General features: G+C 48.4%; 1 protein-coding gene across 1 annotated transcript; it reads left to right on the forward strand.

The window, feature by feature from the left end:
- The first annotated feature begins 4,962 nt into the window (after positions 1-4,962).
- LOC146049586 (uncharacterized) lies at positions 4,963-17,237 on the forward strand. Its single transcript, XM_083166108.1, has 7 exons — positions 4,963-4,980; positions 8,062-8,440; positions 9,061-9,339; positions 10,521-10,652; positions 11,569-11,706; positions 15,379-15,492; positions 16,290-17,237. The coding sequence occupies exons 1-7, from the start codon at positions 4,963-4,965 to the stop codon at positions 16,496-16,498; spliced, it is 1,269 nt and encodes a 422-aa protein (XP_083022234.1). The 3' UTR covers positions 16,499-17,237.
- The last annotated feature ends 10,058 nt before the right edge of the window (positions 17,238-27,295 follow it).

Consider the following 27,295-nt stretch of genomic DNA (forward strand, 5'->3'; position numbering starts at 1 on the left):
GTCGCATGCGCCACTGGTGTGCCAGCCGCCGTCATGAAATTTCGGAGGCGCCATAGGGCTCCAAAATCATGTACTACTCCGAAAGCATATCTGGAGTCGGTATATATGTTAACTGATTTTCCTTTGGCCAGTTCACATGCTCTGGTCAATGCCACCAGTTCCGCTACTTGTGCTGAGTGAGGTGGTCCCAAGGGTTCAGCTTCCACAATTCATTCTCCATCTACTACCGCGTAGCCTGTGCACAGCTCTCCCGTCTCCGTCTGTCTATGACAGCTACCATCAGTGAATAAGGTTATGTCTACCTCACTTAATGGGCTGTCGCTTATGTCAGGACGTGCTGTAAAGGTCTGATTCAGGTAGGTCATGCAATCATGCTTGTCCTCACCCTCACTAAACTCTGCTTTACCATATTCAGCAACATTCCCATCACCCTCCACCCTTTGTGCCTTGGAGGGCACATGAGGAAGGAATGTGGCTGGGTTTAGTGTGTTGCATCTTTTGATGGTAATATTTACTGGGGCCATCAGCGCCAGTTCCCACTTGGTGAACCGTGCTGAGGACACATGACGTGTTTGGGCAGAATTTAGGAGGGCAGAGACAGCATGGGGAGCATGAACAGTTAAATCGTGTCCCAACACCACATCCTCACTCTTGTTTACTAGTTGTGCTATTGCGGCCACACTTCGTAAGCAAGTTGGGAGTGAGCGTGCTACTGTGTCCAGCTGGCCACTGTAGTACGCTACTGGTCGGTTGGCATCACCATGTTTTTGTACAAGTACTCCTGCCGCACACCCAGCTGATTCAGTTCCGTACAGTCAAAGGGTTTCCCATAATCTGGCATTCCCAATGCTGGGGCCTTTGTTAGGCTCACCTTTAGTTCCTCGAAAGCCAGCTCAGATTCCTCAGTATGAGAGACCCGGTCTGGCTTAGTTGAGGAAACCATCTCTTGTAGTGGTAATGCCAGAATAGAGAATCCTGGGATCCAATTGCGACAGTATCCACACATGCCTAGGAACGTACGGATCTGGTGCTGGGTCTGTGGCAGTGCCATGTTTCGAATCGCTTGGATTCGGTCGTCGGTGAGGTGTCTCAGCCCTTGGGTAAGGCAGTGGCCCAGATACTTAACCCTGGTCTGGCATAATTGTAGCTTATCCTTTGATACTTTATGTCCTGTCTCTGAGAGATGCATCAGCAGCTGTCTAGTGTCATCCACTGATGACTCCAGTGACTCAGAACACAACAATAAGTCATCGACATATTGCATTAGTATCGAACCACTCATGGGTTGAAAGGATTGTAAACAATCATGCAAGGCCTGGGAGAAGATGCTGGGGCTGTCTATGAATCCCTGGGGGAGTCGTGTCCAGGTATACTGTACTCCTCTGTAGGTAAAAGCGAACAGATACTGGCTGTCAGGGTGTAAAGAGACAGAGAAAAACGCAGAACACAAGTCAATGACTGTGAAATGAGTACAGTGAGGTGGGATTTGCATTAGGATGACAGCTGGGTTTGGCACTACGGGGAATTGGCTCTCAACTACTTTGTTTACCCCTCTTAAATCCTGCACTAGTCTGTAGCCCCTCCCCCCGCTCTTTTTCACAGGAAAGATGGGACTATTGGCCGTGCTGGAAGTTCTAACTAGGATTTCCTGTTGGAGCAATCGTTCGATCACAGGGTATACTCCTAGCTCAACTTCAGGTTTTAAAGGGTATTGCGGTATTTTTGGGGCTATCCTGCCTTCTTTTAAACGGATCTCTACTGGAGCTACATTTGCCATCAGCCCAGCATCCTGTCCATCTTTAGTCCAAAGGGAACTCGGTATTTGTGCTGTAATTTCAGCTACCCTAGATGGATTTGACTCTATAACAGTGGAATACAACATTAGCCTCTGAGGACTGTCCAGCATATCTTGCACTTCTTGTGTAAGATTTCTAGGAGTGTCCAGGAATACCCCATCAGGGGTGCAATAGATGACACATCCCATTTTACATAGTAAATCTCTACCCAGGAGGTTAGTCGGGGCCGCTGCAGCCAACAGAAAAGAGTGTTTGGTATGCAGAGGCCCGATTGTAACCTCTGCTGGTTTCGTCAGTGGGTAATGTTGTATTTTTCCTGTTACCCCAATTGCTGCTACTGATTGGTCGGTGAAACCCAAGTGAAGAGGAGTGTTGAGAACAGATCTGGCCGCCCCTGTATCAACCAAGAAGGTTTGCCTTACTCCAGCTATATCAACCTTCACCTGAGGTTCCTCTCTAAGGTGTTGTGTTAGTCTAACTGGCTGTAGGATACAGGTATGACCTGTTTCCTATTGTCTTACCTGGGTTGCCCTTAGTACAGTGTCAGCCATCAGATGGGGAGGAGGCATGTTGCGTGACCTGTCTGTCTCCTCCCATTGTCTAGTGTTTGGGTATCTCCTTGTCTCACCCTGGTGAGGCTCCCATTCTCGCCTATGTGTTTTGTAACTCCTGGGGTTTCTTGACTTACATTGTGCTGAGTAGTGTCCTTCCTTATTGCAGTTGTAACAAATAATCTGCTTTCTACCTGTGTCCCTGGTGTTTCGTTGGTATGCAGCTTTATTTGGGGCATTTGTAAGAGCTTGGATGCTAACCATCATCAGTTTATCAGTTTGCAGTTCTCTGTGCTTCTTAATGTTACGGTCGTGGTCCACAGTAGATTCCCGTAGGGCATCCACTGTCATTCCACGCCAATTTGGGAAAGAGGTTTGGACTCTGGCTCTCAGATTTTCTTTAAGCCCTTCCACCAGCACAGAGACAATCATCTCCCTCAGGTGGGGGTCGTCCTTAGGCTCGGAGACACCAGTGTATTTTGATACCGCTAGCAAGGCCTTAGCGAAATAATCAGCAGCAGATTCACCATCCTTTTGTTTGATGGTGAAAATCTTGCTATATTCCACTGCCGCAGGAAAATATACTCCCAATTGTAAGTTGATTAGGCGTATATTTTCCTGGTTGATCTCATCATTTATCTCCTTGTCCACTTTCAATCCACTATCCTGAATGAATTTCGGGATATCTATGTGGGTAGGGAGACAGGCCCTCAACATGATTCTCCAATCCTTGTTGGTGGGCTCATCAGAGTTTCCCAGATCCCTTACAAATTTCCGGCTCAAAGCCAGATCTTTCCTAGGATCAGGGAAATCTGTAATGATGGACCGCAGCTCTAACCGTGTCCATGGGTTTAGCATGGTCATCTTTCTGGTAGGTATCACACCCTCTCTGTCTGCCTTACCATAGGGAACCTCCAGTGTGCGTACAGGGTATGTTTGTACCACATCCGCATTACTGGGACCTGGTTGGGAGTCGTCTGTGTCCGTGCTGTGTGGTGCTATCTTACCTGAGTCCATGACTATGCTGTTGGCATCAGCCGTCTCCTCTCCCTGTGCAGGGGCCCCAGCAGCAGGTTTAGCCAGTTCAACTTTTCCCTCAAGCATATTAATTGCATGGGAGACGGCCAGTGCCAACAGCTGCTCGTTTTCCTCTCGGGTTTCCTTATAAGGGGATAAGACAGGGTACAAGTTAGCAACGGTTACATTATTGCTCATGTCTTGCTTATTAGTCGTTAACCCCTTCGGCACATATGGGGGTGGGGGAGCTGTTGCGGCTACGGTTCCATTTTTATTGTGGCTGATTGTATCTGGCACTGCCAGACATCTGATTCCCCATTGTTCCTGTCCTTCCTTCTGCCACAAATTAAGAATTTCTATGTGCTTCACTCTCTTCTTACGACTGGAGAGTAGACATATTTCATCTTTTACTGCCGATAAGATTTCTGGATCAAAGCTACCAACACTGGGAAATTCTAACTTGCTGCCTTGTGTCATCTTTTTCCATTTCTTTTGGTAAACAACTGCTCGTTCACCGTGCTTACAGCACATAATGAAAGCCGCCGACCCTTTGGGTCGACTCGCTTCCTCCCTAACTGACAGGTTATCACTGCGTGACCCGTTATTACCCATAATTACAGGAATAAATGTTCACAGCTAGTAGATACCGGTGGGTTGTTACTTGTCTGAGAGCTCCCCAAAACACTCACTTCTCAGCGTCCTAGAACAGTCCCACAATCAAGTGGGTGCGAAGGCTACGAGGTATGATACTCAATCACCAAGTCTTTCAACTAGTAGCGAACTACTAATCAACTTGCAAGGTGCGGCTAAATTTTTCCAGGGCACAACAAACTTGTTTTCCTGTACCCCCAAAAACTGTTTTTTCTAAATCAGCTAATCGGATCACTGGGTTCCGATTTAGCTTCTTGTACCCTCCTAGTGGATCAAAATAGGTAGTTCCACGGGAGGGGCAGTTCCTATGGGCACGTCGTCACGTGCACCCTGTCCTACCTGGACTGTCCTACACTGGACTACACTGCGCTTGAGTCGTGCCGTCACACACCCGTTCGCCTCAGTTTTGTTTCACACTGGGCGCTAGTTACACCTTGGTCTTATGCTTAAATTTGAAATATTTCTGTACAGAAAATCTTCCCAGGCTGGTAGCTTCTCACTAGATACTTATGCAGGTATAAATCCCTTTTAAATGGCTATAGGAATCTATTAAAATAATGCTTGGGTTGCTTGTTTTTTTTTTTTTTTTTTAAATGAACAAAAAGAAAAAAAAAACTTATTTTCTTTTATTAATCACCCTCTTATCCACAGTATATTACTATACTGTTTTAAATAAAGCTAGTGGTTTAATACTGTTCACCTTTGAGTTCCTATGTGTGCTGCATGTGCAGTGCCAATGAACAGCCACGTGTGTACGTGCGTTGTTCACAGGCCGCCGATGAATCGGCCACCCACGTGTTCTATGGTGTATTTGCAAGGTTGCGCTCGAGTTTCGCTATACGCAGTAATTGCGACTAAATGTGGAATAAATCCCTTAACTTCGTCCGAAAGTTACGTATCAAGATGCGAAATAAGTCCCACACTTAATCCGTAAATCACGTACAAAGATGCGAAAATTTACCGAGGTGAGTACGTGCGCGCGCACCTTGCGTAATACACAATAGACGCTTTACGTTACTGAAAAAGGCCCAGAACTTATCGCCACGTGGCGGAGTCCCTGTCCCTGCAGTAACTAACAATAAAAGTTATAGTTTTGCACAGAAGGGATCCTCTATGTACTATAATAAAACACAGGCCTTTGTCTCCACGTGTGCGAACTTTATCGCACGTGGCACATATACTGTAATAAACAAGCAACTCAAGACACTATACCCCGTTAAACTACTTGTGGCAGGCAGAAGTACAGTTTACTAAACACTTAGATATGCTTTAAAACACGTGGCTTAATGTTTCACTTATTGTACTTCGGGTTCAACGCTAGCACTTCTCGAACCCCGCACCGCCGCGGACCTGGCCCATCCAGCAATGGATAATAAATACTTCCACCCTTTTGCTGGTATAGGTCAAGCCGCGCGCCTGGTACTGAGCTCCAGAATGTGAAACGGCCGGACGATGCCCCCAATTGTTAATGGCGATTAAATATGACCAAAGAAACAATAAGTGAAAAGCGCAGGTTACGTATTATGTCCGTAACCAGCATACCCTTTATACCTAGCTACGTGCGAACAAAGCGTAGCGCAGCGTAGCGTACCTTTATTGTGTATTGTACACCAAAGAACCAATACCTTAATTTGAGATCCTTTCGCAGTACTCTGACTCTAATCTGCGAATATACCTTTAAGGACAGTGTCCGTAATATACCTTATCGCTATATGCGAATGAACAGACACAACCACAGTATAGAAGTAAGGAGATAGGAACTCCGTAAAAAGATGTATTTAAGTCCCTAACGGACAAAAGGGGGTTACAGGAATACAGGTATAACAAGTGATACAATAGTCTAACAATGAGTATACTAAACAGGCTCTACTAGGGGAAGAAAATACAGATACAGGATACAATCAGCCAACAATACAATGAAAATAAGTACCGTGAATGCAACCGTTTACCGTCTCATCAAATATGCGCAGCGCAGTCCGGTCGGAGCTCGCTATCGTTCAGGGTTGAACTATAGCCCGGTCGAAGGTCAGGGAAAGGAAGATGTGCCGAAGTGACCAAGGCCGCCCTGGGTCACCTATCTTATAGGGTCAGAAGGGGGAGGTCAAAGGCCATTCCTATTGGTCGGAGGTCGTATGTCAGGTTCTCTGTGATTGGGGGTAAAATGATGCACCTGGTTTGAATAGGTGCAGGGGAGTGAACTTTGGAGTCCTTTGTTTGTTGGTATCGTCGTCAGGGGTTGTAAATAGCAGTAGAAACCGGTTACAACTAGATTCCTTTGTTATATACTTTTAAACAGAAACTGTCTTGGAGATATGGATTTTGTCCATAACTATCGGACCGTATGTATTGCGAAATATTCGCAATGACCGGAATACTGCGCATAAGAAACGGAACGTAACGATACTAAACATGATACAGACGGATGTATGCAATGCTAACTAAGCTATGTGTGGCGTTCTAAACCTTTAACTACCGTCTTTCCCTGATAATTAGACCTACCCCGATAATAAGCCCTACCCCAGATTTTGGACGCTGGTCCAAAATAAGCCCTCCCCCGAAATTAAGCCCTACCATTTTTCCCATGTAATTGTATGTACACCATATGTGTACCCTCCGCTCGGCCCCCGCTGACTCCCGCTGACCCCCGCTGACCCCCGCTGCCCTCCGCTCACTCACCAGCAGCACCGCAGCTCCCGTTCCCAGGGATGCATTGCGGTAGGCGCGGCGTGACGTCACGCCGCGCACATCGCGCCGCGCACATCACGCGGCTGACTGGCTGGCTGCTGCTCACCACACAGCGCCATCAACGAATATCCATTTAAACTACAAACAAACAGGTGGGGGCATGGAAAATGTAAAATACCGGCACATTAAATTGTGGGGCATTTCATAAAGGCGCAGTTGAATGTTTTAAAGGCGCAGTGGGGAATTTCTTAAAGGCGCAGGGGGGCTATTTTTTCAAAAGGTCTATTAAAATAAGCCCTCCCCCGAAAATAAGACCTATGGTCTTTTTTGAGTGAAAAAAAAAAATAAGACAGTGTCTTATTATCGGGGAAACACGGTATATTTTATTTAGTGTCAGTATGTTCTTATGAATTTATGTGTAATAGTATGGCTACGCTTCTGGTCCACTTTGTCACACAGACTCGGGTATGGAAACTTTATTTGCGCAACTCTGCGAACCAAAATGGCGGCCATACTATCCTAAAATGGCGTGTATGCAACTCGACTTTAACAACGCTATAACGGAATCTGCTGCGCTATATAAGACACTGTAAATAAATAAATAATAACTGCTACATGTCCTGAAGTAAAACAAATAATGACCCGTACTATCAGTGGTGGGGTACCACTGGTTCTCTATCATCAATGGCAAAACTGTCTGGCGTCGGCTGCCAACAATCGATGTTTTACAAACAATCAGCGATCATCTTTAATTTGAGGTGTAAGTAACAGTTATTGGGGGGCTTTATATGTAAAACATTGTGATGCGCAACGGCATATGCTGGTGCTATTTAAGTAAATATTAGTTAGCCAGATGCTCTAAGCTTGAAAAGTAATAGAATGGAGAGTGATAAACAGCCGGCCAATCAGCTCCTACCGGACATGTCACAGTCTGTGTTTGAAAAATGCCAGGCAGGAGCTGATTGGCTGGCTGTTTATCACTCTCCATTTTATCACTTTTGAAGCTTAGAGAATCTGGCCCCATTTAATAACTGAAATGAATATGCTGACACAAAGAAGAGTAACACATATATAACAATTAGGGGTGATTCAGATCGGCTCAAATTCAGTCCCCCGGCCAATGGTGGGGGTCTACACTCGAATATGTGCAAGAATCACACTCGCTGAGGTGCTCATTCTGTGAGGGGAGGGGGTGGGCAGGGGGCTGGAGTAGGGGGAACACACAGCGTTTAAAGGGTGAGCCCATAAAAAAGCTGGGTGTTCTCCTGTGAACGCAGGCGTGTTGAAACCTGCTCAGGGCGTACGGCTGACGTCACATCCCCTCGCATGCATATGCAGCCTAGCGAACAGGTCTGAATTAGGCCTTTAATGTGAATTTCCCTTCATCCTACTTATCATATATATCAACCCATATTTTTTTTTTAGGACCGGTACCCATACGGCTGGTAAACGGACCTGGCCTCTGCGCTGGGAGAGTTGAAGTATTTTACGACAATAACTGGGGATCGGTGTGTGACGATTTCTGGGACAGCGCCGATGCGCAGGTTGTGTGCAGTCAGCTGGAGTGTGGAGTCGCATTGGCAGCCCCACCAAATGCAGCTTATGGACAAGCTAACGGCACTATCTGGTTGGATGATGTGACATGTGTCGGAACGGAGGCCAATATCTCTCTGTGCCCCAGTAATGGTTGGGGAAAGCATAACTGTTATCACTACGAGGATGCCAGTGCTGTCTGTTCAGGTAACGATGACTGATTTCTAGTAGGAAAGTATTACACATCAGTGGGGTGCGGTCACCTGCACCCCCAGACATGGCATCATATTTTCTCCCAGACCAATCGGCCATGTTACAGGCTATTTTTGAAAAATGACAGTTGGGGGCTGTTTGTTTGGTTGGTTCTTTCTCTCCGGCCACTTTATCTATTTCCAAGGGCGTGTTGTACAAACCAGCGGTGGTACATCCCACCACACATTGCGCCAATGCTCATCCCAAATGGGATGAGCAACGCAAAGGGCAGTTCCCCCGATAAGAGCTGCCCTTTGCGATCCCCATCGCTGCCTGGACTTCTTTGTTTCTAACAGAAAATCCTTCTGAGCATGTGCAAACATCGGTTTTTACCTCTTTTTTTTTTTTAGTACATCTTGCCCGGTGTGAGTTTGTATATAACTACATATGCATAGGGGGGGGGGGGGGGGCAACTGGGATGATCCTATGGCCCTGGAAGGACCTACAGTATGGATTACATAGGTGGAGTTGTGCTTAAAAACATAAAACTGTGGAATATTGTTTTTTTTTTATTTTCCAGTTGTCATGTAAACCATGTTTTAATCATTTTTATTGCCCCCACCCCCCCCTTATAGAAAAGTTGCCCAAACCGGCGATCTCCATTGTGATTACAAACCATTCAGTTGAGCTGCGATGCGCTGTTCCAGCGTTGCACCTGAATCTAACCGTTTCCATATGGAATACAACAAACAACACTACACTAACCAGAAATTCCATTTCAAAGACTCAGAAGAGTGTAATCTACAACCTCAGGGAACCAGAGAAACACGGCGTTGCTTTATACGCTTGTCAGTACGAAACGTGGAAGAAAAACGTGTCCTTTGTCTCACCTGTCAGTGACCCTTTATGTGTAGGTAAGTCCTGTAAGGGACTAGCTAACTATGGGGCCGATTCAGAGTTGATTGCTGATGTGTGAATGTGCAATCTGTTAGATTATCGTATGACTGCACATGCGTGGGGATCATAGCGCGCATGCTCGAGCCCAAATAGCAACAGCGGTAGTGAAAATATCTCATCGCAATCCACTCGCAGGGAGTCGGCATTTGGGGGGGGGGGGGGGGGGGGTAATCAGACATTGTCTGGTAGGGAGGAAAAGCGCAGGCGTGCCCAGATTGCTCAACTGTACTCACAGTAACACCAGAAGGTAGCGGAGATAGGGCCTAATTCTGACAGGATTGCAAAGTACATTTTTCTCTAATGGGGAAATTCATGCTGCACTGCAGGTGGGGCAGATGTAATATGTGCAGATTTGGGTGAGTTATTTTGTTTCTGTGCAGGGTAAATAATGGCTGCTTTATTTTTACACTGCAATTTAGATTTCAGTTCACCCAAATCTAACTCTCTTTGCACATGTTACCTTTGCCCCACATGCAGTGCAGGATGGTTTTGTCCATTAGAGAAAATGAATAAGGCCCATGGAGCGGAGCAAACAGTGGACCGGCTGGTAATATTACCATACTTGCATACTCTATGCAGCTTGCCACCATTAGGCCCCACCCCCATTTCTGCAAATACCGTGATTCGCGGCCCTTCTGGGACAGGGGGGAACTGCAGGGGATTGCAGATTGGAGCTGCAGTTATATTTTGGGAAACTGAGGTGATTGGAGCTGCAGGTACAGAAGACAGGAATTACTTCAAAGACCAACTGAACCTGCGAAGCAGGGGTGCCTGGGAATTGTTTATATAGTGATCACTGCACCAGGATTGGGCATTAAAGTTATGAGAGAATTAGGTCTCTGCGAATGGCTGCAATATTGTCAGCTGACCTCAGGAAAGATGGCCGCCCCTATGAAGCCAGAAACATATTCTGAAGTTTAAAAAAAACAGGATCATCCGGAGATGACTGGTCAACGGAGACATGACAGCCAATGAATGGGCAGCAGAGGGCGGCTGATGGGAGAGGGCCTCTTAGTTCTTTCTCAATCCCTTTGAATGGAATAGTTATCCGATGTACAGTACTAATGATGTTTTATTTCATAGACCCGGCTCTCGGCACTGACCCGGAATGTGATTACTAATACCCTATGTTTTGCAGCACATTCACACAATGGAAGTCATGTGATCAATATCTCAGGGAACGTTTCTGTGTGCACTAGTAGCGCCTTGGGGACTGTGACAACGACATCTGCTCAGACCGAAGCTGGGACAGTCATGCCGCAAACCACAGGTAATATAATCATCACAATATGCGCAGGATTAGAAGGATGAGTGCGCTTATTACATAACAGTATGCAATTTCCAGGTTGGTCTAGATATTTATCATCGGAGGCTGTGGGGTCCGAAACGCTTCATTCTTAAAGAATGAACTTTCACTGCCCGTATTAATCAATCTTCCCCTGCCTGGATAGTAGCTTACAAGTGATCGCCCCTTTAAAAAAACATACTCAAGCGACATTACATTCCGCCCAGATCTTCTTGAATGCACAATTACCCACCCAGCATATTCCGGAGACCAGAACCTGGCTACTTATCCTGGTCACTTTGTGCCTGTTGAATAGTCACGAAGTGACACAGGAGCAGTGCATAAGAATTGTGTGTTGATTGGTTGCCACAGTGGGTGGAGCTCACATACTACTTTCCTGGGAATGGGTCATTGGGTCGACATGCATTGGGTTAAACACTGAAGGTTGACAGGCCTTAGGTTGACACCTGAAATATGTCTACATGGGTAACGTCAACACAAGAAGGGCAACAATGGGAAGGTCGGCAGTGAAAAGGTCGACATGAGTTTTCACCTTTTTTTTGTCCTGAATGTCAACACAGTTGACATGGACACCGCGCTCGGCACACTATTTTATTCTCCCGCCATGCCTAGTGGATGGTAGGGCTAAAAGAACCTTGAAAATCTTATGTTGACCCTTTGACTGTCAATCTTCCTATTTTTGACCTAATGCTTGTGTCGACCTTCCAACCCTGTCGACCTTATCCATGTTGATCTATTTCAAGTGTCGACATAAGGCCTGTCGACATTCAGTGGTTGACCCAATGGACGTCGACCTTAAGAGGATCAACCTAATGACCGTATCCCACCTTCATACATTTCATTGCAGTTGTACTTAATATAAACTCTCTATCTGTTACAGTTCTTGTCCCAAATGCCACTGAGATGATAATTTCCCAGAACCCTTTGTTGCAGACTAATGGTACAGTAAACAGTTTGCAAAATGTCATTACAATTCCTGGTCAGGCCGGACATGGAATAAGCAGTAATCAAACTACAGGTAGTGTAATAATGCAAACGGCAAATCATTAATGAGACAATAAAACTCACATTTAATAGATGGGGTTTAGGTCATAGAGCCGACACTAATATGTATGAAACTTGCTTTGGAAATTTATCAGAATTTTAATCATTTAAGACCTGCACCGGACTTATCGCCGAGATGGACGCATTTGTGGCATCAGGTGCAATTGGCTGATGTTTAAGGGGAGCCACTCTGCCAGTTTCTGCAAGCACCCTGCCCTTGTTAATGTCTTGTCTGTTTTATGGATCCCAGACTGTTCTAGACCTCCCTGGTCCTGGGTTTGTTTGCCAGACTTTCCTGCCCTGCCTCCTGCATAGTCAGCATTCATTTATCACTTCAGCTCACTCTTGGCTCATCAAGTTTTATGCTATCTCCTTGTACCTGTATTAAGACCTGGTGGCATCCTAGTAGCAGGTGAACTTACTTGGGAACATCAGCTGTGAGGTGAAGCCCATTTTGCCTGCGCAAGCATAGCATGGTTACTTGAGAGCATAACAGCTGGTAGTGGAAGAAAGGAAGAAATCCATGAGTGATAATAAAGAAAATGCTTAGTGAAACTATGCACAGAACTATTGTGTTCAAACTCCAAAGTGATGAAAATATCAGCCCATTCGTCTTTGTCAAACATCAAAGTCGGTTGAATGAAAATCCAGACGTATACTTGCGTCAATACTATATACGCTCTCTAGAAATGGCCCAAAATTTTGTTTGTCTGTCTGGCATTATGGCTTTTGGATAGCCATGAATCCTAAGGGTATGCTTAAAAAAGATGCTTAACCCTTTGAGTGCCAAGTGCCAATTTGTCAAAATAGGTGTGAAAATTGCCAAGCCAACATTTTTAATCATCATAATGACCTGTAACGTTACCTTATATTGTGAGCGACGCCGGCATTTTTAGCGGCTATTTTGCATATCTCTCACAGAGATGTTGGCTTTCAAAGGGATAAAAAAACCAATGAGAGCTTGAGGAGCTGAAGGTAAATTCTTAAGTATAACAAAGGTCTATAGAGATCTTTTTAAATGTTTATTTTATTTTATATATTGTCCAACTCCTCTATAGGTAGTAAAACGTACCGGACAAACTTACATCATGCTCCACCGGTGATGGCTCAGCGATAATGAAATCAGAACTTGCTCTTTGTTCCCTTTGCAACCACTGTTGGATGATGTGGTGTGAGATTGTCAAATGCAAATTTACTACCTATTGGGGCCGATTCAGACCTGGTCCGAATTCGGACCCTCTTCGTTCCCCAAACACCGCCCTGCGCATGCTCTCTCCCCCCCCCCCCGCACGCAGTATTCGTACGCTCTGGATGCGAATGGATGTTTACATAAACATGCATTCGCAGGCCAGGGGAAACTCCCGCATCATTCGATGATGTGGTGAGTGCACACATATATAAAGCGACTCTCAGGCCACTTAGATACGCTTGCACATCCGAGAGGAAGTGGGCGGGCAGCTGACATCCGGCCGCCCCACACACCCCGGCCCGCGGACTTGGCCGCACGCACCTGGCATATGCACATTCGCCGGTAAGAGGATAAGTCCTTAGACGGTAAGTAACACATCTGTCCACAGCTTTGCACAGGGACTCGCATGTCGGCGGCGGTGTGTGCGTCCAGCGGGTCGGCATTACCCTGCTTGCTGGGCTCCGGACACATGCAGCACAGTGAGTAGGTCTGAATTGGGCCCATTATGCTATAGGGGAGGTTGACCGTATAAAGTTATAAACTGCACATTATCATGTCCATTATATCCTAAGGCGACAGGCCGTAGTTCGACACCTGAAATATGTCGACACGGCCAGGGTTGAAATATCATCACAAGCAGTAGGCTGACAATGGGAAACTCGACGGGCAGAAGGTCGGCGTGAGTTTTGCCCTAAATGTCAACATAGTGTACACCGTCTAGGTGCGCCACATCCCCGCACATAGCTCGCTGCGCTCGGCACACTATGTTATTCTCCCACCACGCCGTAGTGGATGGTAGGGCATGAAATACCACCTGTCGGCACATGTCGGCTCAAAAAAACACGTGATAAACTCATGTCGACCTTTTGACTGTAGACCTTCCCATCGTCTACCTTGTATCGACCTTCTGACCCTGTCGACCTTAGCCATGTTAACCTTTTTCTGGTGTTGACTGAGCGCCTGTCGACCCAATGCATGTTGACCTTAATAGGGTCATCCTAATGACCGTATCCCCTACAAACACTGAGCGCACAATCTGAGAGCAGGCCGTTCCTTCAGAGTTCTAGCCATACCCTGTACAGTCATACAATCATTTGGCAACCAGGGTTCCATGAAAACGTCTGAGGCACCAATGGGCACAGAGATTACTAATACCCCTGTCACATTGCACCTAAAAAACAGGTTCATGCCGGTGTCTTGCCGGATGAACCCGGTAATTGTTGCGATGTGAAAGAGGTTACCAGTTACAGCAAACTGGTAGTAACACGGCAATACAAACCAGTAAAACAGAAGAGTTCTTACCGGTTTGTTGCCTTGTTGCTTTGCGGTATGAACGCGTTAATTGGGTCGAGCGACCCGTTTCCAGTTCACACTATGGAGGTGGCGGGGCTTGGAGCAGCGCCAGCTCTGAGCGCTGCCTCCTCCCCCCGCCCCCGATGACGCTCCGCCGCTCGCCCCTTGTATGACTTCAGCAAACCGGTAATAATGCCGGTTCGCTGATGCGGTGTGAACAGACCAAAATGCTGGGTCGCACCGGGACTGCACCGTATCAAAGTCCCGGTTCGACCCTGCATTTGCCGTCTGAAAGTGGTATTAAAGGCTTATCGTTCACCTAGAACAATGTTTAAATGTAGACATTAGACAAGTCAGTACCACAAAAACATTGGTAATATTTAACAATGGGGGTTATTCTGATTCACTAGGGAAGGCACAATCACTCTCTAATGGACAAAACCATGTGCACTGCAGGTGGGGCTGATGTAACATGTGCAGAGAGAGAGTTAGATTTGGATGTTTTATTTTTTCTGTGCAGGGTAAATACTGGCTGCTTTATTTTTACACTGTAATATAGATATCAGTTGGAAGTACACCCCCCACCAAAATCTGCACATGTTACATCTGCCCCACCTGCAGTGCGCATGGTTTTGTCCATTAGAGAGTGATTGTGCCTTTGCGAGTGACTCAGAATAACCCCCAATGTTAGGCCAAGATGCCTGACATAGATTAATCAGCCTGGAGATTGCATCATGGTTGCTGCAATGTGGGGTCCACTCCGCTGACCAATTGCTGAATTCATGTTATTAATAATGTAGAATACTTCCTAACCCTCATGGTGTGAATTGTTTTCACTCCTCTATAGAAAGAGTTACACAGTAGCTTTCATTAAAAGTTAGAATTTGTAGTCAGATATATGTTGTGATCTTACATACGATTATGTTGTCGTCTCTGTGATAGTAAAAAGTAAAGTTTGTCAGTTTGTGTTTATCTCTTCTTTACATTTCGTTCCCAGCATTAAACCATTAATGAATCTTTGATAAGATCTTGGAAGCAAATTTTAATTCATTTTATATGTTATGACTTGGGGCAATGTTGAATTTCCCAGGAATAGTTTCTATGTTGTAACACGTGATAATAATTGTATTTAAATCTAAGTAATGTCCCTTTCCCCCCCTGCAGTGATGATCATCTCGATAATTGTAGTATTTGCCGTTGTGCTGCTGATCCTGTTGGTTATCTTCTTTGTGTACAGAAGAAGACAGATCAAACTCCCAAGCGCTAACATGGCCCGAGGTACGATTCCTGGTCAGTGAAAAATAGGAGGGCAAAGGGAAGCCAAAAACAAAAACAATTAACTATGTACCTGGGCAAAACCATGTAGTGTGTGTGTATGTGTGTGTGTGTGTGTGTGTGTGTGTGTGTGTGTGTGTGTGTGTGTGTGTGTGTGTGTGGGGGGGGGGGGGGGGGGAGTAGATAAGAGAGGGGTGTGTAAAAGCTCTAAGTTGCAGCGTAGAAATAGTGTGGGCTGCATGCAAATGGAGACAATATTTGCCCTGCATGCAAAAAAAATCAAACAATTTTTTTTTTACAGCAAGTGCAAGGTTAGTAATTAGAAATCCTAAATCTATCAAATAAGAATGTAGTGCTTGAGACTAATAACCATTCATTTCACTCATGATATAGTGGAGTTACTGGTTTGCTTAATATTTGTGGTGTGGCATCTGATGGTGGATATTTCGGGGATGATGCACAGTTGAATGTAGGACTGTTGATGTAGTTTGCTCTCCATGGTCCTGAACTCCATGGTCCTCAACCAATGCGGCCATCATATCGACAGCCGCTGGATGCCAGCATCGACGAGGGAGGGATGGCCGGCTCAAGGACGGCATGCCGAGAGAGGGAGTGGGTTCTGGATTGAGCGCCATTAAACTGCCCTCGATCTGGCAGATAGAAGCAGAAATAGACATGCAGGCACGATGTGTGTGCGTGTGCTGTGTATGTATGTGTGTATGTATGTATGTTTGTATGTATCGATCTACACTTTACATACCTATACATTTATATATTTGTTGTTTGTTTATCTGATACAGGAAATCACTATATTGACTGTGAGCCTTTTTCACAAAAAACTGGAAACCCCTTTCCTACCTACATAAACCAGCAATGTATATATGAAACCATTGACTTACCCAATGACGATAAACATGAAAACAGAATTTTCTCTGTGGACAACGCAAACTTCTATGAGAGTCTTAACCAAGCAACAAAGAGCAGCGACATATATGACGTCCTTCAATAACCAGAGGCCTCGGATGTTTGCGGAGAACCGGTGCACGTGTTTAAGAATTAATTTCACCAACTCAAATCACTTTCACCCAAATTATTCAAAGAACTTGAATCCTGTACTAAACTGATTTCTCTCATGTGTTCTGGGCAGGAATCGGAGTCAGAAACTTTGACGTCCAAGTTTGCGTATTTTGCTACAGTTGTGGCAGCGACTTTTATGCTAGCACTAGCATCAGCCTGTCCCTGGTCTACATGTGCGCGTCTGAGTGTGCAAAGGACACCAACTTTGTGCGTCTTCAGATGCAACGATCCCACTTGATATATTTTTGAATGCAACTATTGGTCGCGCCATGGAAACGTGCACAAGCCACAGTACGGTAGCCCTAGCCAATGTGAGTGATTATGCGTCAGCATCACTTCTGCAACATGCCCGCTACACTGGCATAAACCGCCTAAAAGACGGACCATCTCCATGCATGTGAATAGCCTCCGTCCAGCAACAACCCAGAAACATCTGATAAGTTTAAAATCTCAGTCGGTCCCGTAACACAAACAGAACCCCGTCATTCCCGTGTTTCCTCAGGAAAACTGGAAAATCATTCGGTCCCGTAACACAAACAGAAACAATATTCCAGGCGCAAAACTGCAGCGGGTGTCCTGATAGGCTAGATGCAGGTAGTGGCCACTATACAATTACAACATAGAATTGTTATGTTTATATTAAAAAGCACATATACGTGTGTATGAAACAACATTATAAGATATCTACATTTTCTTGTTAAACTTATGGTCATTGGAGGTCCTTGTGTAGCATATTCCAGTTCCAAACCACTGCCATGCCATCGTCTGGGTATGCTGCTCTGGGTGGATTTAAGAGGGTGAGGAAAGAAATGGGATGGGGAGGGGGCTGGAGGGGGCAGGGGGAGATCGAATTGTTAGAGGATAGGGAGTGGACGGGGCAGGAAGGACATGGATGGGGATGGGGGGCTAGAAAGGGCAGGGGTTGCTAAGATGGTATAGGCCTGATTTCAGGTCACATGGGGCATGCGATTTATTGCAAGATTGCATGCACAATGCATCAAATGAGGGAAAAAGCACTTCAGATGCAATTCAAAGGAAATCGAAGCACAATATCACCCCGCGTCCGATTGCCCTAATGTATGGGCAGCAGGGACGGTGTAATGGTTAGCATTACTGCCTCACAGTGCTGAGGTCATGGGGTTGATTCCCACCATGACCCTAACCATACCTCCCAACAGTCCAGATTTTATCGGGACAGTCCCGATTGTCAGGGCCTGTCCCGCTGTCCCACCCGCGGGCGTCAGTGTCCCGCGGTGTGGGGGGGCTGTTGGGAGTCCCCCCTGTCAGCTGCTAAGCAGCGGGGAATAAACGCTGGGGGGCTGGGGGCATGGCTAGAGGCTCACAGAGCCTCTGGGTCATGCCCCCATAGCGGCAAAATGGGGGCGTGGCCTCGCGGGCAGCCGCGAGTATAGGCCACGCCCCCAAATTAGGCCACGCCCCCGAAAATTTCGACTCGCCTCCGGCGCGCAGCAGCAGCGTCCCGACTGCTAAGCTTCAAAAGTTGGGAGGTATGCCTAACTGTGTGGAGTTTGTATTTTCTCCCTGTGTTTGCGTGGGTTTCCTCCCACAATCCAAAAATATTCTGGTAGGTTAATTGGCTCCCAACAAATTAACCCTAGAATGTCTGTGTGTGCGTGTACATGTGGTAGGGAATATAGATTGTAAGCTTCACTGGGGCAGGGACTGATGTGAATGTTCAAATATACTCTGTACAGCGCTGCAGAATATGTGTGCGCTATATAAGAAACTGGTAATAAACAACACTAATTAAATTTGGCAACATGAACAACATTTCCTTTACCATAGTTTTTCTTCAAATAATGTGAACATGACTCCCTCCAGTGGTGACTTGCAGTAATTGCAGCTCTGTTTCTTCAGGTCATTTTGAACATTAGATTATTATATAACCTGTGTAAAGAGATTTTCATATCCTTAATATAACACAGTTTAGTTACTAATATCAGTTTGGATGAGAACAGAGCCTGATGACTAAGGTAGTCTAATGATCCCATGAATGATAGTTTAGCCAATTTTTTCTCACAAGCATATGAGATTTTAGAAAGTTACCTGCACCATCAGGGATTTCTACATTTAGGAGCCAAATTCAGACCTCTTTGCACAGGTCTCTATTCGGCCTCATCCCCAATGGAGGGGGCCTGTGCATGTTTAAACCCCCGCAGCGAGAACCCTCTGTGAATGTTTCATTCGCTGGGGTTGCTCACTTATTGACAGGGTTGCCTACCCTCCTGGAATGACCGGGAGGGTCCTGAAAATTGGGTCCCCCTCCCGGCCCCCCCGGAAAGAGGGACAACCCTCCCGTAAAGCCGCCTGGGTGATGGAGAGAGGCAGTGAGTGACAGGAAGAGGGTGATGGACAGAGGCAGAGAGTGACAGGAAGAGGATGATGGAGAGAGGCGGTGAGTGACAGGAAAAGGATGATGAAGAGAGGCAGTGAGTGACAGGAAGAGGATGATGGAGAGAGGCAGTGAATGACAGGAAGAGGGTGATGGACAGAGGCAATGAGAGACAGGAAGAGGGTGATGCACAGAGGCAATGAGTGACAGGAAGAAGATGATGGAGAGAGGCAGTGAGTGACAGGAAGAGGGTGATGGAGAGAGGCAATGAGTGACAGGAAAAGGATGATGGAGAGAGGCAGTGAGTGACAGGAAGAGGATGATGGACAGAGGCAATGAGTGACAGGAAGAGGATGATGGAGAGAGGCAGTGAATGACAGGAAGAGGGTGATGGACAGAGGCAATGAGTGACAGGAAGAGGATGATGGAGAGAGGCAATGAGTGACAGGAAGAGGATGATGGAGAGAGGCAATGAGTGACAGGAAGAGGATGATGGACAGAGGCAGTGAGTGACAGGAAGAAGATGATGGAGAGAGGCAGTGAGTGACAGGAAGAGGGTGATGGAGAGAGGCAATGAGTGACAGGAAGAGGATGATGGAGAGAGGCAATGAGTGACAGGAAGAGGATGATGGAGAGAGGCAGTGAGTGATAGGAAGAGGATGATGGACAGAGGCAGTGAGTGACAGGAAGAGGGTGATGGACAGAGGCAATGAGTGACAGGAAGAGGATGATGGAGAGAGGCAATGAGTGACAGGAAGAGGATGATGGAGAGAGGCAGTGAGTGATAGGAAGAGGATGATGGACAGAGGCAGTGAGTGACAGGAAAAGGGTGATGGACAGAGGCAATGAGTGACAGGAAGAGGGTGATGGACAGAGGCAGTGAGTGACAGGAAGAGGGTGATGGACAGAGGCAATGAGTGACTGGAAGAGGATGATGGACAGAGGCAGTGAGTGATAGGAAGAGGATGATGGACAGAGGCAGTGAGTGACAGGAAGAGGGTGATGGACAGAGGCAGTGAGTGACAGGAAGAGGGTGATGGAGAGAGTCAGTGAGTGACAGAAAGAGGGTGATGGAGAGAGGCAGTGAGTGACAGGAAGAGGGTGATGGACAGAGGCAATGAGTGACAGGAAGAGGGTGATGGGCAGAGGCAGTGAGTGACAGGAAGAGGGTGATGGAGAGAGGCAGCGGGTGACACCAAGTAGAGGATGAAGGATGCTCTTCCTTGGGTTTTAACACCGGGGACAGTCACAAGATACCTGGCGCTGGTGGCAAGCACAGCCTCCGTCTGGCAGAGTTACAGGCTGAGGCCATGATCAGCGCATTGATTTGAGGGCAGGGAAATCATTCTTTGCACTTTGTGTTTTTGTTCACTTGTAACATTTTTCACAAACCGTTGATTGTCATCAATCTCTTTAAAAACTGGACTTCAGGCTGTTTTTAGTGGCTTTTTAAATTATTATTTTTTCAGACACTGGATTGAATATTGTTTCAAATGAATCCCTGTGAGACTCATATTAGTTTAGAAATAAATACATCAGCACAGATTAGTGCACACTGGTGTATATGCACATCTGTCATTGCTGAGCTAGAAAGCGACAGATGTCCCTCTGCTTTCTCCATCATGGTCACTGGCAGTCAGACGAGACTCATAAGTGCATAAGACAATAGAGTTTAACGCTTGATGAGAGATAAAGGGCAAGTTCAGGGGTGAAAGTGGGGTGGAACTGAGTTCCCCCACCTCTAATTGCAGGAGTTCCACCTCCACCACAGTCGTCCTACATGCTGGGCTCACAACCTGGTTTGCAGCAGATATAGCTATTAGCGGTGTGTCTCTGTGTGTGTGTGTGTGGTTGTGTGTGTGGGGGGGTTGATTGAAGATAAAGATGATGCCCCATTATAGTTGCATCCCCTGCACCAGTGGAGTAACTGATGTAGGTGCAGGGGATGCAGCTGCTATTGGCCCCAGCAGCCTGTAGGGGCAGCAGCCACCCTGCACCCAGGGCCACCGTGAGGGAGGTACACATGGTACTACTGTACCATGGATCAAAGAGGGGCCCACAGCAAGCGAAGATCCCATCTGTGAAATGCTTCATGCTGGATAATTTCTGTGCTGCGGCCCCCGCTTCCTACCGCCCTGCATCTCTACATACCCTGCCTACCATCCTGCATCTATACCCATCTCACCACACTGCATCTGTCTTCCCTCCCGCCCTGCATCTCTCGATACCCTGCCTACCATCCTGCATCTATACCCATCCTACCACACGGCATCTGTCTTCCCTACCGCCCTGCATCTCTCCATACCCTGCCTACCATCCTGCATCTATACCCATCTCACCACACTGCATCTGTCTTCCCTACCACCCTGCATCTCTCCATACCCTACCTACCATCCTGCATCAATACCCATCTCACCACACCGCATCTGTCTTCCCTACCGCCCTGCATCTCTCCTTACCCTGCCTACCCTCCTGCATCTATACCCATCCCACCACACGGCATCTGTCTTCCCTACCGCCCTGCATCTCTACTGACCCTGCATCTATACCCATCTCACCACACTGCATCTGTCTTCCTACCGCCCTGCATCTCTCCATACCCTGCCTACCATCCTGCATCTATACCCATCCCACCACACGGCATCTGTCTTCCCTACCGCCCTGCATCTCTCCTTACCCTGCATCTATACCCATCTCACCACACTGCATCTGTCTTCCCTACCGCCCTGCATCTCTCCATACCCTGCCTACCATCCTGCATCTATACCCATCCCACCACACGGCATCTGTCTTCCCTACCGCCCTGCATCTCTCCTTACCTTGCATCTATACCCATCTCACCACACTGCATCTGTCTTTGCTACCGCACTGCATCTCTCCATACCCTGCCTACCATCCTGCATCTATACCCATCCCACCACACGGCATCTGTCTTCCCTACCGCCCTGCATCTCTCCTTACCCTGCCTACCATCCTGCATCTATACCCATCCCACCACATGGCATCTGTCTTCCCTACCACCCTGCATCTCTCCATACCCTGCCTACCATCCTGCATCTATACCCATCTCACCACACGACATCTGTCTTCCCACTCCCTACCGCCCTGCATCTCTCCATACCCTGCCTACCATCCTGCATCTATACCCATCCCACCACACGGCATCTGTCTTCCCACTCCCTACTGCCCTGCATCTCTCCACACCCTGCCTACCATCCTGCATCTATTCCCATCCCACCACATGGCGTCTGTCTTCCCCACCACCCTGCATCTCTCCATACCCTGCCTACCATCCTGCATCTATACCCATCCCACCACATGGCGTCTGTCTTCCCTACCACCCTGCATCTCTCCATACCCTGCCTAGCATCCTGCATCTATACCCATCCCACCACACTGCATCTGTCTTCCCCCTCCCTACCACCCTGCATCTCTCCATACCCTGCCTACCATCCTGCATCTATACCCATCTCACCACACGGCATCTGTCTTCCCTACCACCCTGCATCTCTCCTTACCCTGCCTACCATCCTGCATCTATACCCATCCCACCACACGACATCTGTCTTCCCACTCCCTACCGCCCTGCATCTCTCCATACCCTGCCTACCATCCTGCATCTCTCCATACCCTGCCTACCATCCTGCATCTCTCCATACCCTGCCTACCATCCTGCATCTATACCCATCTCACCACACTGCATCTGTCTTTCCTACCGCCCTGCATCTCTCCATACCCTACCTACCATCCTGCATCTATACCCATCTCACCACACTGCATCTGTCTTCCCTACCGCCCTGCATCTCTCCTTACCCTGCCTACCATCCTGCATCTATACCCATCTCAACATACGGCATCTGTCTTCCCTACCGCCCTGCATCTCTCCTTACCCTGCCTACCATCCTGCATCTATATCCATCCCACCACACGGCATCTGTCTTCCCTACCGCCCTGCATCTCTCCTTACCCTGCCTACCATCCTGCATCTATACCCATCCCACCACACGGCATCTGTCTTCCCCCTCCCTACCACCCTGCATCTCTCCATACCCTGCCTACCATCCTGCATCTATACCCATCTCACCACACGGCATCTGTCTTCCCTACCACCCTGCATCTCTCCTTACCCTGCCTACCATCCTGCATCTATACCCATCCCACCACACGACATCTGTCTTCCCACTCCCTACCGCCCTGCATCTCTCCATACCCTGCCTACCATCCTGCATCTCTCCATACCCTGCCTACCATCCTGCATCTCTCCATACCCTGCCTACTATCCTGCATCTATACCCATCTCACCACACTGCATCTGTCTTTCCTACCGCCCTGCATCTCTCCATACCCTACCTACCATCCTGCATCTATACCCATCTCACCACACTGCATCTGTCTTCCCTACCGCCCTGCATCTCTCCTTACCCTGCCTACCATCCTGCATCTATACCCATCTCAACATACGGCATCTGTCTTCCCTACCGCCCTGCATCTCTCCTTACCCTGCCTACCATCCTGCATCTATATCCATCCCACCACACGGCATCTGTCTTCCCTACCGCCCTGCATCTCTCCTTACCCTGCCTACCATCCTGCATCTATACCCATCCCACCACACGGCATCTGTCTTCCCTACCGCCCTGCATCTCTCCTTACCCTGCGTCTATACCCATCTCACCACACTGCATCTGTCTTCCCTACCGCCCTGCATCTCTCCATACCCTGCCTACCATCCTGCATCTATACCCATCCCACCACATGGCATCTGTCTTCCCTACCGCCCTGCATCTCTCCTTACCCTGCCTACCATCCTGCATCTATACCCATCCCACCACATGGTATCTGTCTTCACTACCACCCTGCATCTCTCCATACCCTGCCTACCATCCTGCATCTATACCCATCTCACCACACGACATCTGTCTTCCCACTCCCTACCGCCCTGCATCTCTCCATACCCTGCCTACCATCCTGCATCTATACCCATCCCACCACACGGCATCTGTCTTCCCACTCCCTACCGCCCTGCATCTCTCCACACCCTGCCTACCATCCTGCATCTATTCCCATCCCACCACACGGCACCTGTCTTCCCTACCGCCCTGCATCTCTCCATACCCTGCTTACCATCCTGCATCTATACCCATCCCACCACATGGCGTCTGTCTTCCCTACCACCCTGCATCTCTCCATACCCTGCCTACCATCCTGCATCTATACCCATCCCACCACACTGCATCTGTCTTCCCCCTCCCTACCACCCTGCATCTCTCCATACCCTGCCTACCATCCTGCATCTATACCCATCTCACCACACGGCATCTGTCTTCCCTACCACCGTGCATCTCTCCTTACCCTGCCTACCATCCTGCATCTATACCCATCCCACCACACGACATCTGTCTTCCCACTCCCTACCGCCCTGCATCTCTCCATACCCTGCCTACCATCCTGCATCTCTCCATACCCTGCCTACCATCCTGCATCTATACCCATCTCACCACACGGCATCTGTCTTCCCTACCACCCTGCATCTCTCCATACCCTGCCTACCATCCTACATCTATACCCATCCCACCACCCTGCATCTCTCCATACCCTGCCTACCACACTGCATCTGTCTTCCCCCTCCCTACATATCTCCATACCCTGCCTACCATCCTGCATCTCTCCTTACCCTGCCTATCATCCTGCATCTATACCCATCTCACCACACGGCATCTGTCTTCCCTACCATGCTGCATCTCTCCATACCCTGCCTACCATCCTGCATCTCTCCATACCCTGCCTACCATCCTGCATCTATACCCATCTCACCACACGGCATCTGTCTTTCCTTACCACCCTGCATCTCTCCTTACCCTGCCTACCATCCTGCATCTATACCCATCTCACCACACGGCATCTGTCTTCCCACTCCCTACTGCCCTGCATCTCTCCACACCCTGCCTACCATCCTGCATCTATTCCCATCCCACCACACGGCATCTGTCTTCCCTACCGCCCTGCATCTCTCCATACCCTGCCTACCATCCTGCATCTATACCCATCCCACCACATGGCGTCTGTCTTCCTTACCACCCTGCATCTCTCCATACCCTGCCTACCATCCTGCATCTATACCCATCCCACCACACTGCATCTGTCTTCCCCCTCCCTACCACCCTGCATCTCTCCATACCCTGCCTACCATCCTGCATCTATACCCATCTCACCACACGGCATCTGTCTTCCCTACCACCCTGCATCTCTCCTTACCCTGCCTACCATCCTGCATCTATACCCATCTCACCACACGGCATCTGTCTTCCCACTCCCTACTGCCCTGCATCTCTCCACACCCTGCCTACCATCCTGCATCTATTCCCATCCCACCACACGGCATCTGTCTTCCCTACCGCCCTGCATCTCTCCATACCCTGCCTACCATCCTGCATCTATACCCATCCCACCACATGGCGTCTGTCTTCCTTACCACCCTGCATCTCTCCATACCCTGCATACCATCCTGCATCTATACCCATCCCATCACACTGCATCTGTCTTCCCCCTCCCTACCACCCTGCATCTCTCCTTACCCTGCCTACCATCCTGCATCTATACCCATCCCACCACACGACATCTGTATTCCCACTCCCTACCGCCCTGCATCTCTCCATACCCTGCCTACCATCCTACATCTCTCCATACCCTGCCTACCATCCTGCATCTCTCCATACCCTGCCTACCATCCTACATCTACACCCATCTCACCACACGGCATCTGTCTTCCCACTCCCTACTGCCCTGCATCTCTCCACACCCTGCCTACCATCCTGCATCTATTCCCATCCCACCACACGGCATCTGTCTTCCCTACCGCCCTGCATCTCTCCTTACCCTGCCTACCATCCTGCATCTATACCCATCTCACCATACGACATCTGTCTTCCCTACCGCCCTGCATCTCTCCTTACCCTGCCTACCATCCTGCATCTATATCCATCCCACCACACGGCATCTGTCTTCCCTACCGCCCTGCATCTCTCCTTACCCTGCCTACCATCCTGCATCTATACCCATCCCACCACACGGCATCTGTCTTCCCTACCGCCCTGCATCTCTCCTTACCCTGCGTCTATACCCATCTCACCACACTGCATCTGTCTTCCCTACCGCCCTGCATCTCTCCATACCCTGCCTACCATCCTGCATCTATACCCATCCCACCACACGACATCTGTCTTCCCTACCACTTTGCATCTCTCCTTACCCTGCCTACCATCCTGCATCTATACCCATCCCACCACATGGTATCTGTCTTCCCTACCACCCTGCATCTCTCCATACCCTGCCTACCATCCTGCATCTATACCCATCTCACCACACGACATCTGTCTTCCCACTCCCTACCGCCCTGCATCTCTCCATACCCTGCCTACCATCCTGCATCTATACCCATCCCACCACCCTGCATCTCTCCACACCCTGCCTACCATCCTGCATCTATTCCCATCCCACCACACGGCACCTGTCTTCCCTACCGCCCTGCATCTCTCCATACCCTGCCTACCATCCTGCATCTATACCCATCCCACCACATGGCGTCTGTCTTCCCTACCACCCTGCATCTCTTCATACCCTGCCTACCATCCTGCATCTATACCCATCCCACCACACTGCATCTGTCTTCCCCCTCCCTACCACCCTGCATCTCTCCATACCCTGCCTACCATCCTGCATCTATACCCATCTCACCACACGGCATCTGTCTTCCCTACCACCCTGCATCTCTCGTTACCCTGCCTACCATCCTGCATCTATACCCATCCCACCACACGACATCTGTCTTCCCACTCCCTACCGCCCTGCATCTCTCCATACCCTGCCTACCATCCTGCATCTCTCCATACCCTGCCTACCATCCTGCATCTATACCCATCTCACCACACGGCATCTGTCTTCCCTACCACCCTGCATCTCTCCATACCCTGCCTACCATCCTACATCTATACCCATCCCACCACACTGCATCTGTCTTCCCTACCACCCTGCATCTCTCCATACCCTGCCTACCACACTGCATCTGTCTTCCCCCTCCCTACATATCTCTATACCCTGCCTACCATCCTGCATCTCTCCTTACCCTGCCTATCATCCTGCATCTATACCCATCTCACCACACAGCATCTGTCTTCCCTACCATCCTGCATCTCTTCATACCCTGCCTACCATCCTGCATCTCTCCATACCCTGCCTACCATCCTACATCTATACCCATCTCACCACACGGCATCTGTCTTTCCTTACCACCCTGCATCTCTCCTTACCCTGCCTACCATCCTGCATCTATACCCATCTCACCACACGGCATCTGTATTCCCACTCCCTACTGCCCTG

Source organism: Crinia signifera, chromosome 12 (genome assembly GCF_055691185.1).
Source record: "Crinia signifera chromosome 12, ASM5569118v1, whole genome shotgun sequence".
Taxonomy (NCBI): Eukaryota; Metazoa; Chordata; class Amphibia; order Anura; family Myobatrachidae; genus Crinia; species Crinia signifera.

Excerpts from the sequence above, each read along its gene's own strand:
- LOC146049586 (XM_083166108.1), top strand. Across the intron at positions 11,707-15,378 it reads AAGCAGTAATCAAACTACAG|TGATGATCATCTCGATAATT; the intron begins GTAGTGTAATAA and ends CCCCCCCTGCAG. Across the intron at positions 15,493-16,289 it reads AAGCGCTAACATGGCCCGAG|GAAATCACTATATTGACTGT; the intron begins GTACGATTCCTG and ends TATCTGATACAG.